A 14,352-nucleotide genomic window follows, 5' to 3' on the forward strand; every position below is an offset into this window, starting at 1 on the left:
GGCGATTGTATTCCTGAGGAGTGCGAGACTCTCAGCAATCTTCCTGCCCGGTACAGCACAGGTTTGGTCAGGGTGAATCACCGACCCCAGGGCACACCTGACCCGGTTGGCGATGACCTTTGACAAGATTTTGTAGTCTGTGTTTAACAGTGAGATCGGTCTCCAATTTCTAATTTCGTCCCTCTCCCCCTTCCGCTTGTAGATGAGGGTGATGATGCCTTTCCTCATGGATTCACTCATGGTACCTGCCCGAAGCATACTGACATACACCTCCAGCAGGTCCCAGCCAATCAAGTCCCAAACAGTGGAATAGATCTCGACCGGTAAGCCGTCGCTTCCGGGAGTTTTATTCTTTTCGAAGGACTCGAGGGCCCTGGTCAGCTCATCCAGAGATAGCGGCAGGTCCAGCCTCTCTCGTGTTCCGTCAGCTAGGACCTCCGTGATAGAGGACAGGAACGACTGGGAGGCCGCGCTGTCGGTTGGCTTCGCGTCATACAGGCTGGCATAGAAGGATTTGCTGATCCTCATGATGTCAGCCTGAGATGATGTTACCGAGCCATCATCTTCCTTCAGGCTGCTGAGCACGGAGCTCTCTTTGTGCACTTTCTGAAAGAAGAAACGTGAGCACGTCTCATCCTGCTCTATCGAGCGGACCCTGGACCGGAAGATTATCTTGGAGGCCTCTGAGGCAAAGAGCGAGGCTTGCTGGCCCTTCACCTCCTTGAGGTCCTCCGTGACATCGACCCCCAATGTCTGCAGCAGGAGCAGGTTCTGCATACTTTCCTGGAGCTGGGACAGTTTTCCCCGCCTCTCTCTCGCCTCCTGAACACCTTTGAGGATGAAGAACCTCTTGATGTTCCCTTTAACTGTTTCCCACCAGTCTGCTGGAGACTCAAAGAGACGCTTCGCGGTTCTCCAACCTGCGTAATCCCTCTTGAGCTCCTCGATGTTTCCCGGGGTCAACAACTTAGTGTTCAGTTTCCATGTTCCCTTGCCCGCCCGCAGTCGGCCAGTAGGAGGCAGTGGTCAGAGAAGAATACCGGCTTGACGTCGGTGGTTCTGACTGATAACGTTCGGGACACAAACAGGTAATCTATCCTTGAGCGGATAGACCCGTCTGCCTGTGACCATGTGTATCTACGCTGCGCTCCATCTGCAGGGGTGCTGAAGACGTCGTGCAGCTTGGCATCTTTGACCGTTTCCATCAGGGCTCTGGATGTAGCGTCCAGTTTACTGTCCCCCCCGCCGGATCGTCCATCTGCATCAATGATGCAGTTGAAGTCTCCGGCCAGAATGACCGGCCTGGACATAGCCAGCAACAGTGGAAGCTGTTGCAGGACGGCCAACTGTTCACTCTTATCCGCTGGGGCGTACACAGGATAATTTCTGTATTTAACATCCGCGACGAGGAGGCGCCCGCCCACTACCTCCTTAACCTCGGAGATGGTGAAGTTGCCTCCCCACAACAGGATCCCTATGCCTGAGGAGCGATTATCGTTGCCCCCCGAGCACACTGATGGCCCATGGGCCCACAAGCTCGACCACCTCCTGTAGCTGCTGAGGTGTGGTATCCCACACTCCTGCAGAAACAGGATGTCGGCTTTGACGCTGGCCAGGAAGGCCAGCGTTGAGACGCATCGCGTAGCCGATTTGATGCTACGCACGTTGATGCTAGCAATTTTCAACCCCATTTTAACAGTTTACAGGTTTACCGGTGTCCATTTGCTGCTGGTCTTGCCCCTCTGGGGTAGCTGCATGCATCCCCGTGGTGGCGGCAAACTCTTGGACCTTCGCAGGGCTGAGGTAACTGTCCAGCTCCGCACTGGGGCCATTACCCCACTCTGGTGTCTTCGTGTCGGGCCCGTGGTCCGCACTGACCAGTTCTCCGTCTGACAGCAGGGCTGTCATAGGACCGCTGCTCCCAGATACCTGGAGCTGTGGGCCGGTGGGTACCTCCTGGTTCTCACCGGGTAGGGGGAGGCTTTTACCTGTCCCCTCAGAGGGATCGTCCTTTCCTTCCTGGGCGGTACTACCCTCCTTTCTCCCCACGGCGCTCTGTCTCTTCCTCTGATGATGACCCTTCTTGCGCCCGTCCTCACCATCGGAAGAGCTGCATGCGTCTTCGACTTGTAGGTGTCGCTTCCCCCTTCTCTGCATGGCTTTGGGGCCCCCGAGGGGTTTCCTCTTCCTGTTTTTTACTGTGATCCAGTCCTCTGCCTCCGTTGATTCCTCCTCTTCCATTTCCTCCGACTGCCTTGAAGGAGCTTGGATTGGCTGCTGCACCTCCCCGCTGTCTGCCGTCTGCTCGGCTACCGCCTGCTCTTCCTTCTAGGTGCCTCCAGGCACCGTTTCCATGCTATTTTCTGGTGCCTTGCTCGTCTTTGTTGGTCCACGGCTCGTATTCGTGTTGCCACCTCCGGCCATCTGTGTGTAGGTGGCGGCTCCTCGTCTTGGGCAGGCCTTGTACATGTGGCCCGCCTCTCCACATAGGTTACAGTTCTTGGCCTCCTTACAATCCTTGGTCGGGTGGCCTTCCTGCTTGCAGTTTCGGCATACGGTCACCTTGCAGTCGGCCGCCATGTGGCCTGACCTCCCGCAGGTTCGGCACACCTTCGGCTGCCCTGCGTACATCAGGTAACCTCTGCTTCCTCCGATGGTGAAGCTGGAGGGTGGGTGGAGGATGTTCCCGCTACCATCGACCCTCAGGGTTACCTTGACCTGCCTTTTACTGGTCCAGATCCCGAAAGGATCGACCACCTCGGTGCTTTCTCCTTCAACCTGGACATACCTCTTCAAGAAGGTGAGAACATCTGCCGCTGGGACGTAAGGGTTGTACATTTGGATTGTAACAACCCGACTTCTCTGCGCAGGAAGCACACACAACGGGACCGCCGACAAGATGGAGAACAGAGGTTCCCCTTCCTTCTCCTTGAAGACCTTCAGGAGCTGCTCACAATGCTTCACGCTCCTGAAGGTCACGTCAAAGTAGCCTGCCCCAGGGAAATCCTGCAGGCAGTACACGTCCGCTGCTGCAAACCCACAGCACTCCAGTAAAACCATCTTCACAAACACCGTCCGATCGACCGGTGTGTGCTCCTCCACCTTCTTCACAACTTCGGCCAATGGCCCCACTTGGGGTCCTGGGAAGCCCTGCTCTAATACACTGTATCCTCTCAATTCACCAGCCCTGTCAGTCTCTTTTGTCAACCCCCTCACATACATTGTATGACACAGGAACAAGAACTATGTGTGCTACAGAAACTTATAAAACAGCAAGGAAGATTTGCCAGAGTTCGTACTGTTTATAATACGCAATCAATAACATGAGAGAATGCCAGCGGTGAAGAGTGACCATTTCGAATAAGATGTCTCAGGGTCGCATTCCTAGGAATGTCAATATGATGCAATCCCAGCCTCTTACTCAAGAGGGAGCCTGTATACAGCTTATCAAAGGTCTCCAAGCAGAAATATACTTTCAATAATTGCCCAATGAATTCCACATTGAAGACATTAGTGAGCTAGGGGAGGGGAAGGAAGAGTTGGATTTACACTGAGAGGGGTCATTCATTCATTAATCAGTCCACTCCTTCATGTCATGTCACACCAGCTTTCCCAGGAAATTGTCCCTTTGATGGATTTCCAGGCTCTTATAAAGGCCAGAAATGTTTATTAGAGAAAGGAAACTCACTGTAAAAGGAATCAACAGGTCTCCCAAAAGGAATAAAGAACAATTTGTCATGAGACCCCATGAAGCCCATCATTGCTGTGGTTGCATCAGGAAGATCCCTTCCTGCTTTACACCAACTATTTAAGAAAAACGAAAGGTCGCGTGCTTTCTCAGGTTTGATGACTGTCTAGTTGGCAGCAGAATGCACACTGCAACCACACATTTCCAATTTAAAATGGCAATCGATACATGTTGGAATGGGTCAATAGCCTGGAACCCAAAGATATATTCAAAATGAAGGTCATCATGTCATTAGGATCGACAGGCAGGTGGAGCTGCTAACCCTATTTTTAAACATCTTTACAGCACTTCTTTACTAAATAAATTAAGTATAAAATTACGAAAAAAAAGTTTTCTACAAATATAATAAACATTGCTCTCCAAGAAGCTGTCCTCTAATCAGTATTCAGATTTGTCTTCCTTCCTTCAGGAGAGAGACTATCCTGTATTGGAGGCAGTTCAGAGAATCTTCACTAAGTTGATTCTGGGATGAAGGGGCTGTTTTATGTTGCAAAGTTCAGGTCAGGTCTGCAGTTTAGAAAAACAAGAGTGATCTTATTGAAAAAGGGGTTCTGAGGGGGGGTGTACCATAATGGCATAGGTTCCAAAACGCACAGGCCTGTGTTGTTAAGACAGGTGCATGATATTCTCACGACATGTGACATTCAGTTTAATACAAATACCAACCTAATTTTTAGTCACACTCGCTCTGTGGAATGGAATCAGTGTCATCAGTCAAATATGTACAATATACAGTAAGATAAAAATTAGGAGCAGCAGTCAGCCATTTGGCCCCTGCGCCTTGTTCACACTCAATAGGATCACAGCTAAGTAACAGCAGTCAGCACAGAACCCAGAGTATGTGTTCAATTGATGATAATTCAATTAGATTCCCTACAGTATGGAAACAGGCCATTTGGCCCAACAAGTCCACACCGACCCTCCGAAGGGTAACCCACCCAGACCCATTCCCCTACCCGACATTTACCCCTGACTAATGCACCTAACACTATGGGCAATTTAGCATGACCAACTCACCTAACCTGCACATCTTTGGATTGTGGGAGGAAACCAGAGGACCCAGAGGAAATCCAAACAGACACGGGGAAAATGTGCAAACTCCACACACAATCAGCCGAGGCGGGAATCGAACCCGACCGAGCCACTGTGCTGCTCCATATTGTAGCCTTATAGACAGTGTTGTAAACATCTTCCTAGATATCTGACTTAACAGAACCTGACTGATTATCTGTGTTATGTGGGCTAACATGTATAAAACCACAAATGACATCAACCCAGCAGAACAGATGCTGATAAGATGGGGCACATTTTCAAAACAAAAATGGATCTTCCATTTAAGATGGAGGGGAATCAGAATTTTTCCCTCAGACAATCATTAATCTTTGGAATTTGCTATGCCAGAGAGTTTGGAAACTCAGTGTATTCAAGGCTAGATTAGACAGGTACAAAAGCAGAAATTGCTGGAAAAGCACAGCAGGTGTGGCAGCACCTGTGAAGAGAAATCAGAGTTAACATTTTGGGGCCAGTGACCCTTGCTTGAAACATTAACTCAGATTCCTCTTCACAGACCCTGCCAGACCTGCTGAGCTTTACCAGCAACTTCTGTTTTTGTTTCTGACTTACAACATCCATAGTGTTTTAGCTTCGGATTAGACAGATATTTACACTATGAGAGAGAGTCAAGACTTATGGGTGACGCACAGGAAAGTGGAGTTGAGGCAATGTTCAAAGCCATAATCTTATTGAATAGCAGAGCCAGCAACCTCAAGAAACTGAGTAGCCAACTCTTTTTCCTGTTCCTTACATTCTTAGACAATACAAACTACGGCCCACATCACAATACTTCTGGAAAACCTGCTGAACCCCATCTGGGTGCAGAGAGAGAGAGAGACAAGGAGAGGGCCGAACAGCACAAAAATTTCCAGCGCAACGTTCTTACTTCAGATTTCCAGCAACCTTTCACAAGCCTAAGTTAATTAGGCTTTAAAATAGAAAGCAGCAAAATCTTTTAAAATATGGTGAATGAACAAAAACCAAAGGTCTGTCACGTGTAAGTCAATTATAATGATGCTTCTTTGCTTTGCACTATTCCGTGAAAGCCATTGGGATGGATGAGCCAAGTCAATCTGATCACTGTGCTGCCTTGTATTGTGAAACTAACTGTGGATTAAAACAAAAGCAACTCAACATGCCTAACCAAGAATTAACTTCTACAGCTGGAAGATTATTGATGTGAAAGATATGAATTTCTAATCTTCACCACAAGAGGATATGATTGATGCGCTCCTGGGTTCTGCTATTACATGACGAGATGGTGCACAGCATGAATTACTGACAGTGAATGGAATACACTCAGGTTGCATGAGGAGTGATTGCTGGTCTTATGCAAGGATTAGATCTGACTGTATGATAACTTGATGAGATAATATATTGCATGAGAAGAGATGCAAAGTCTCATTATCTTGCTACCTCTTGCAATCTGTGGCAAGATAAAACCATAGTAAGATGTTTCTGCAATATTTTCCTCCACTCAGAAGACACAAAATATTCTTTAGGAACATAAGAACAAGAATCACAGAGGCTCAGTGGTTTGTACTGCTGCCTCACAGCAGCAGGGACACAAATTCAATTCCAGACTTGGGTGATTATCTGTGTAGAATTTGCACATTCTCTCTGGTTTCCTCCCACAGTCTAAAGATACACAGGTTAGGTGGTTGATCATGTTAAATTTCCCCTAAGCAAGATAAGTTAGCCATGGGAAATGCAGGGATAAAGGGTGGGTCTGGATGGGATGCTCTTTGGAAAGTTGGTACAGACTTGGGCTGAATGGCCTGTTTCCATGCTGTGGGGACTCGAAGATGAACATCACTGATACTATGGAGTTCAAGGAATCATCCAAGGCTGACTTGAATTTATATAAAACTTTTCTCTAACTATTGATTATGCTGCTCACCAAATATCAATCCCCTTCCTCTTAAAAACGTACCGACAGTCTCCGAATCAAAAACCTTCTTTTGGAAATTATTTCAGCGACTCACTATCTTACATGAAATTAAATGTTTTCTAAACTCTAACCTATTTGATGCTTTGACTTTTGGCCCCACCCATCTACGCCTCATTTTCATGATTAGTATCAATTTTCTATTTTTAGGATGAAGATCTGCTACACTAGAACTTTTCAATTGCATTCTGAAAGCAGCAGAATACAAAATCAGTGAGAAGACAACAAACTGCTATTTCAGTTGGAGTTCTGAGTAAGTGGCTTATTAATAAATATCTAAGTAAGTTTACAGACTGGTGCAATCCAGTGCAATGCGATTAGATGGCACTTTGAACAGGTTATTCAGTTGAGAGGTTTACAAACAAGGGTCATAAATAATTCCACAAGACCCCTCATATTTACACTTGAACCAGAATAAAAGAAAACAAATGATGCAGTCAGGGTCCTGGCTCAGTTTGAGCTCTATATCCACGTGAAGATTTTCCATGCTGCAGAACTATTACCATACATTTAAACTGAAGATTCATGAGCAGTGAACCTATTATTCATGTTCATCTGACTATCTCTTGTCGTAATGACAATTATGGCAATTTTAATTACTCAGCTGACTGAATTATAAAAATTGCACATTAACCTTCTTCAGTCTTATATCTGTTTCTATGTGGCACATTCTATTTCATATAGATTAAACTCATTGTATATTTTTGTTTTGAGCGTCAACTGTGCAAAAGGCGATGCTACTGGTAGAGAGGTAAATCACATGTATTGTGAAAGCACTAGCACAGCGCACTCTATTGCATATCCCTTGACATTAAAATTATCCCTTAATCTCAAAGACTCACTGTCATTGAGTGAACATTCAGCCTGCGATTGGTAGCACAGTTGGACTGTAACTTACAGACTTTGAGATCTTAGCAGCCGACTCCTCAAACTCTTCACAGATTCCATTTGATTTCCAGCAGAGGACCACGCTCGGTTTAATGTGACATTTCCCAGTGAGACGAACCGCCATGCTGTTACGATGATGAATCAGATCAGAGAAGTTGGTCGACCTCCACAGATCAGGACCAACTGTTCAGAAAGATTATGGAGCAAACTTCAGACTTTGTAATAAAGTAAGGAGAAACAAAGTGATTGCTTTTGGTCTCTATGGAGTACGTTACACACAACTGTTCAAAATTGTTCATGTAGCAAAACAAAAGCAAGCCAATCGCCTCATTGTGCCTTTGCTAGCTTTCTTAAAGAACTATCCAAACCCAGTACAACCTCGATTATCCAAACATCAATTATCCAAATTTCGGATTATCCAAACAAGATCTCAAGGTCCCGTTAAAACGGCATTAGGCAACTCAGCATTCAGTTATCAGTCACATGGCATTATGGCGTGCATTGCAAGATAACCGAGAAATGTTCGATTACTGGCACTCATAAATTATCACTTGTTCACAATCAGATCGATTATCCAAACAACTAATTATCTGGACAAAATACTCCCTGCCCGTCTCATTCAGATAATCGAGGTTCTACTTTAGACCACTACTTTGCACTCTACTTATATTCTCTTCAAAGATAAATCCAATTAACTTTTGAATGTTAGCACTGAATCTGCATCTGTTGCTCTTTCAGATAGAGCAGTCCAGATCAAAACTCATGTGGAAGATACAATAAGGGCATTTAAGGGACCTTAGATAAGCACAAACTGATGCTGGAAGGCTAGTGAGGGGAGATAAGGAAATAGCAGGAGAACTTAACAAGTACTTTGCATCAGTCTTCACAGTGGAAGACCTGAGTAATATTCCAACAATTAAAGGGAGTCAGGGAGCTGAGTTGAGTATGGTTGCCATTACAAAAGGGATAGTGCTAGAAAAGCTAACAGGTCTTAAAATTGACAAATCTCCTGGCCCCGATGGGCTGCATCCTAGAGTTCTGAGGGAGGTGGCTGAGGAAATATTGGAGGTGTTGGTTAAGATCTTTCAAAAGTCACTGGAGTCAGGAAAAGTCCCGGATGATTGGAAGACCGCTGTTGTAACCCCATTGTCCAAGAAAGGATCAAGACAAAAGATGGAAAATTATAGGCCAATTAGCCTAACATCGGTTGTTGGTAAAATTCTAGAATTCATCGTTAAGGATGAGGTTTCTAAATTCTTGGAAGAGCAGGGTCGGATTAGAACAAGTCAACATGGATTTAGTCAGGGGAGGTCGTGCCTGACAAACCTGTTAGAATTCTTTGAAGAGGTGACAAGTAGATTGGACCAGGGAAACTCAGTGGATGTGGTCTATCTAGACTTTCAAAAGGCCTTTGATAAGGTGCCACATGGGAGGCTGCTGAGTAAGGTGAGGGCCCATGGTGTTCGAGGTGAGCTGCTGGCATGGATTGAGGATTGGCTGTCTGACAGAAGGCAGAGAGTTGGGTTAAGAGGTTCTTTTTCGGAATGGCAGAAGCGGTGTCCCACAGGGTTCAGTGTTGGGGCCACAGCTGTTCACATTATATATTAATGATCTGAATGAAGGGACTGGGGGCATTCTAATGAAGTTCGCTGATGATACGAAGTTAGGTGGACAGGCAGGTAGTACTGAGGAAGTGGGGAGGCTGCAGAAGGATCTAGACAGTTTGGGAGAGTGGTCCAGGAAATGGCTGATGGAATTCAACGTGAGCAAATGCGAGGTCTTGCACTTTGGAAAAAAGAATACAAGCATGGACTACTTTCTAAACATTGAGAAAATTCATAAAGCCTGTACATAAAATTTGTACATAAAATTCATGTACAAAGGGATCTGGGAGTGCTAGTCGAAGATTCTCTAAAGGTAAACATGCAGGTTGAATCCATGATTAAGAAAGCGAATGCAATGTTGTCATTTATCTCAAGAGGGTTGGAATATAACCCTCAGCGATGTGCTACTGAGACTTTATAAAGCTCTGGTTAGGCCCCATTTGGAGTACTGTGTCCAGTTTTGGGCCCCACACCTCAGGAAGGACATACTGGCACTGGAGCGTGTTCAGCGGGGATTCACACGGATGATCCCTGGAATGGTAAGTCTAACATATGAGGAACGGCTTAGGATCCTGGGATTGTACTCCTTGGAGTTTAGAAGGTTAAGGGGAGATCTAATAGAAACTTACAAGATAATACATGGCTTGGAAAGAGTGGACGCGAATAAATTATTTCCGTTAGGCGAGGAGACTAGGACCCGTGGGCACAGCCTTAGAATTAGAGGGGGTCAATTCAGAACAGAAATGCGGAGATATTTCTTCAGCCAGAGAGTGGTAGGCCTGTGGAATTCATTGCCTTGAAGTGCAGTGGAGGCTGGGACGCTAAATGTCTTCAAGGCAGAGATTGATAAATTCTTGATGTCACAAGGAATTAAGGGCTATGGGGAGAATGCGGGTAAATGGAGTTGAAATGCCCATCAGCCATGATTAAATGGCGGAGTGGACTTGATGGGCCGAATGGCCTTACTTCCACTCCTATGTCTTATGAATATGTAAGGATCGGAGGGATATGGACCAACGGTAGGCAGAATGGATTAGTTGCATTTGGCGCCATGTTCAGCACAATACTATGCGCCGAAGGGCCTGTTCCTGTGCTGTACTGTTCTATGTTCTATGATTCCTCATCTCCCCAATTTTTTTTGCCAATTATTATTAATCAGTGTCTCCTGGTTATCATATCACCTCCCAGTGGAAGTACTTTCTCCTCATTTATTTTATTGAAACCACATCTGTCTTTTACATTTTCCATCAACCTGCTCTACACAGGACAACCTGCTTTTCCCAGAGGGTAGAACTCAATCACTAGGGGTCACAAGTTCAAAGTGAGAGGGAAAGGTTTAGGGGAGATATGTATGGAAAGTTCCTTTACACAGAGGATGGTGGGGGCTTGGAACGCGTCGTCAGCAGAGGTGGTAGAGGCGGGAACGATAGTGTCATTTAAGATGTATCTATTCAGAGAATAGAAATAGAATAGAATAAAAATGGAATAGAATAAGAATAGAATTATGAATACAACTAAGAATAGAATAAGGTTGAATTGAATTTATTGTCAGGGAGCAAAGGGATCCAGATCTTTAAAAATAGGCGGCAGGTTTAGATAGAGGATCTGGATCGATGCAGGCTTGGAGGGCTGAAGGGCCTGTTCCTGTGCTGTAATCTTCTTTGTCCTACGCACAATGTTCCCAGACTCTGCAGTTTAAAATAATTGTATGAAAAAAAACCTCTGCAAGATTGTGAAAAATAAAGTTAACATTTTAAATCCAACATGCTTCTTCTTTGGGACAGAAGTGATGGAGAAATGTGATGAGGTTTATGTCGTGATGGGATGGAGTGAGCATCGGGCAGAAGAAAAAGACAGATCCAGAGAGATCGAAGATGTCATGGACAAAAGGACGAGTAGCAATGGCAGCAGTAAAGGGACAAAACGTGGGTCCAATGTTGGTGTAAATTGTATAGTTCAGTTCCAAAAGAGGTCATATTTAACTTGAAACCATTGCATATTTGCACATAAAGAAATTTTCCCAGGCTCATTTGACAGCACCTTCCAAATCATGACTGCTTCCGTCTGGAGGGAGAAGGGCACAGATACATGGGAACACCACCACCAGCAATTTCCCCTCCAGGCTATTCTGGATTTCATATTGTCTAATGAGGTGCGATAATTAATGAATGATCTCAGTGAAGGATCCTCTAGGGAAGAGCGATCACATCAATGCTTGAACTGCAAATTCAGGAGGAGGATGAGAAACTGGAGCCCTAGACTAGCTTTCTAGATTTAAACAAATGTAATTACATAGGTATGAAGACAAGCCTGGCTCTAGTGGACTAGGCATGAAGACTAAAAAGGTAGGACAGTTGATGAAGTGGCAAATGTTTAAGGAGATACTAAATTGCTGCCAAATAAAATGTATTCTCAAAAGGGAAGAAAGACTGTAAGAGGGGAAAAACATCCATAGCTAAGCAACAAGTGTAAAGATAATATAAAAAACAAAAGTTAAAGCATACTGTACAGCAAAGCTGAACAGAAGGCTGGAAGATTGAGAACTTTTTAAAGAATAAAGAGTTACTAAAAAAAGGCACAAAAAGAGCAAAGATAAATTGTGCAACAAAAATGGATAGGAAAGCTTCTAAATATATAAAAAGGGAAAAGAGTAGCTAAAGTGAATGGTGGTACCTTGGAGGATGAGACTGGAGAGTTAATAATGGGAACACAGAAATAGTAGAAAATCGGAATCAATATTTTGCTTAAGTTTTCATAGTGGACAACACTATCCCAATAGTCACAGGTATTTTGATTTTTTTTAAACACACCAAGGTCTCTCTGTCCTTCAGCACACTCTAGATAGCTACCATTCATTGCATTTATATCTTTCCATTATAGGATCTCTCACTTATCAGAATTAAATTCCACCTGCCCATTACTCTGCCCAATTTACCAACTGATCAATTTCAGACTGTAGAATGAGACCATCCTTCTCACTATTAATACCAGCACCAATTTTCATGTCATTTGCAAACGTACTAAATATACCTTATATAGTCACAGTAACGAAGGGCTGATGCCCAAAATGTCATCTCTCCTGCTTCTTGGATGCTGCCTGACCTGCTGTGCTTTTTCAGCACCACCCTTTTCAACTCTTCTACCTTCACATCCATGTTGTTACATAACAAACAACAAGGATCCCAGCACTGATCCCTATGGTACACCACTGGTAACATGCTTCCAACCACAAAAACAAGCCTCCACCTGCACCATTTGCTTCCTATTTGAAAGCCAATTTTGGATCCAGTTTACTAACTTGCCTTGGACCCCATGGGCTCTTATGTTTTGGACCCACTTTTTATGTGGGACCTTGTCAAAGGCCTTACTGAAGCCCATGTAAACCACATCAACTATACCACCCTCATCAAAAATGCAGTCACTTCTCAAAAAGTTCAATTATATTAATCAGACAGAATCTCCCTCCAGTAAATTCATGTTAAATATCCTTGATCAATCCCTGCCTTCCAAGGGTTGATTAATCCTGTCCCTCAGCATTCTTTTCCAATAATTCCTCGCACTGACATCAGACTAACTGGTCTGTAATTACCTGGTCTATTTCTGCTGCCCTTCTTGACTAAAAGACCCACATTTGGCACTTCATCTGTGGCCAGCAAAGCTTTCAAAATATTCACCACAGGTCCCCAGCAATCTCCTCACTTACCTCCCATGGGTTACATCTCATTCAACCCTGGAGACTTAAGCACTTTTCGCTCGCTAAAATATCTATTAACTCGTCCCTGTCAATTTTAACATGTTCTGGAACCTCACCACCCCAAATGAAATCCTAAGTCTTTCTCATCTGTGAATACAGATGAGAATTACTATTTAAGATCTCGTTAACATCCTCTGGCTCCATGCAAAGGTTGCCCCTTTGGTCTCTAGTAAGCCCCATTCTTACCGTGAATCCTCTCACTCTTAATGTGCTGAGAGTCATACAGTACACAAACAGGCTCTTCGGTCTGACTCCCCAATGCTGACAACGTTTCCCCAGATTAAACTAATACCATTTGCTGCACTTGGCCCATATCCCTCTAAACCGTTCCTTTTCGTGAACTTATCCAAATGTCTTTTAAATGTTGTGACTGTACTTGCATCTCCCACTTTCTCTGACAGTTCATTCTACATACGAACCACCCTCTGCATGAGAAAATTGCCCCTCCAGGTCCCTTTCAAATTTTTCTCTTCTCGTCTTATAATTCCTGAACCCGAGAGAACAGACCTTTGCTATTCAACTTATCTGTATCCTTCATGATTTATAAATCTCTATAAAGTGACCCCTCAACCTCCTCCGTTCCAGTAAAAAAAAGACCCAGTGGGTTTTCCTTTTTGCCAAAGATAGACCATCTTTGCTCTCGTCACTTCTTTTTTTAAAATGAATTCTCCACACTCCCTACACCATTCAACAGCCTCCCCTGTTTTAATGCACTCTACTTTAATATAAGCTCCACTATTAACAGTTTTCTCAATCAGTTGTGAATCCATGAAATTCATTATTTAGAGAGTCTGGTGGGGATGCTGAGACATGGAGTGAATTTGAGGAGGAGATGTGTAGATAGATAGATGTTTAATCAGTCCTGGTTTGAATAGTCATGGAGAGCAGGCAGAAGAACGGAGTTGAGGCAGAGATGAAATCAGCCACTGTTGTCTCAAATGGCACAGTAGACTTGAGGGGCTGACTTGCTTCTGGTTCTTAAGTTTTTAAACAACTCATCATCCTGATTTGGAAAAGTCAATGTTCAGTCAGTTGTAATGAGTCAAAATCCCAGAACTCCCTCCTCAGTGGCATTGTGGGTCTACAACAATGGGCTACAGCGGTTCCAGGGCAACTGGGAATGGGCAATAAATGTCATGTCCAGCCAGTGATGCACACATCCCATGTCGCACAAGTGAATTTTAAAATAAACTGTTTCTCTCTTCACAGATGCTGTCAGATCTCTGAACTTCTCCAGCATTATTGTTTGTATTAAAGATTTCAAACATCCACAGTATCTTGCTTTTATTTTAGTACCAGGTTCTCATGTCTATTCTCATAACTAAACCCTCCTCTTGCCTGGTGGAAAGCCTGCACT

At 44.4% G+C, this 14,352-nt stretch overlaps 1 protein-coding gene across 1 annotated transcript in view; it reads right to left on the bottom strand.

Annotated features, from left to right (window-relative positions):
• The window catches only part of LOC132822087 (interleukin-17 receptor E-like), a 75,216-nt gene that overhangs the window by 15,082 nt on the left and 45,782 nt on the right, over window positions 1–14,352 (bottom strand). The window contains exon 9 of the mRNA XM_060835113.1: window positions 7,648–7,820. Within this exon, the coding sequence (XP_060691096.1) occupies window positions 7,648–7,820 (173 nt within the window). The remainder of the gene's footprint in view (window positions 1–7,647; window positions 7,821–14,352) is intronic.

The sequence above is a fragment of the Hemiscyllium ocellatum genome, chromosome 14 (genome assembly GCF_020745735.1).
Source record: "Hemiscyllium ocellatum isolate sHemOce1 chromosome 14, sHemOce1.pat.X.cur, whole genome shotgun sequence".
Lineage (NCBI taxonomy): Eukaryota > Metazoa > Chordata > Chondrichthyes > Orectolobiformes > Hemiscylliidae > Hemiscyllium > Hemiscyllium ocellatum.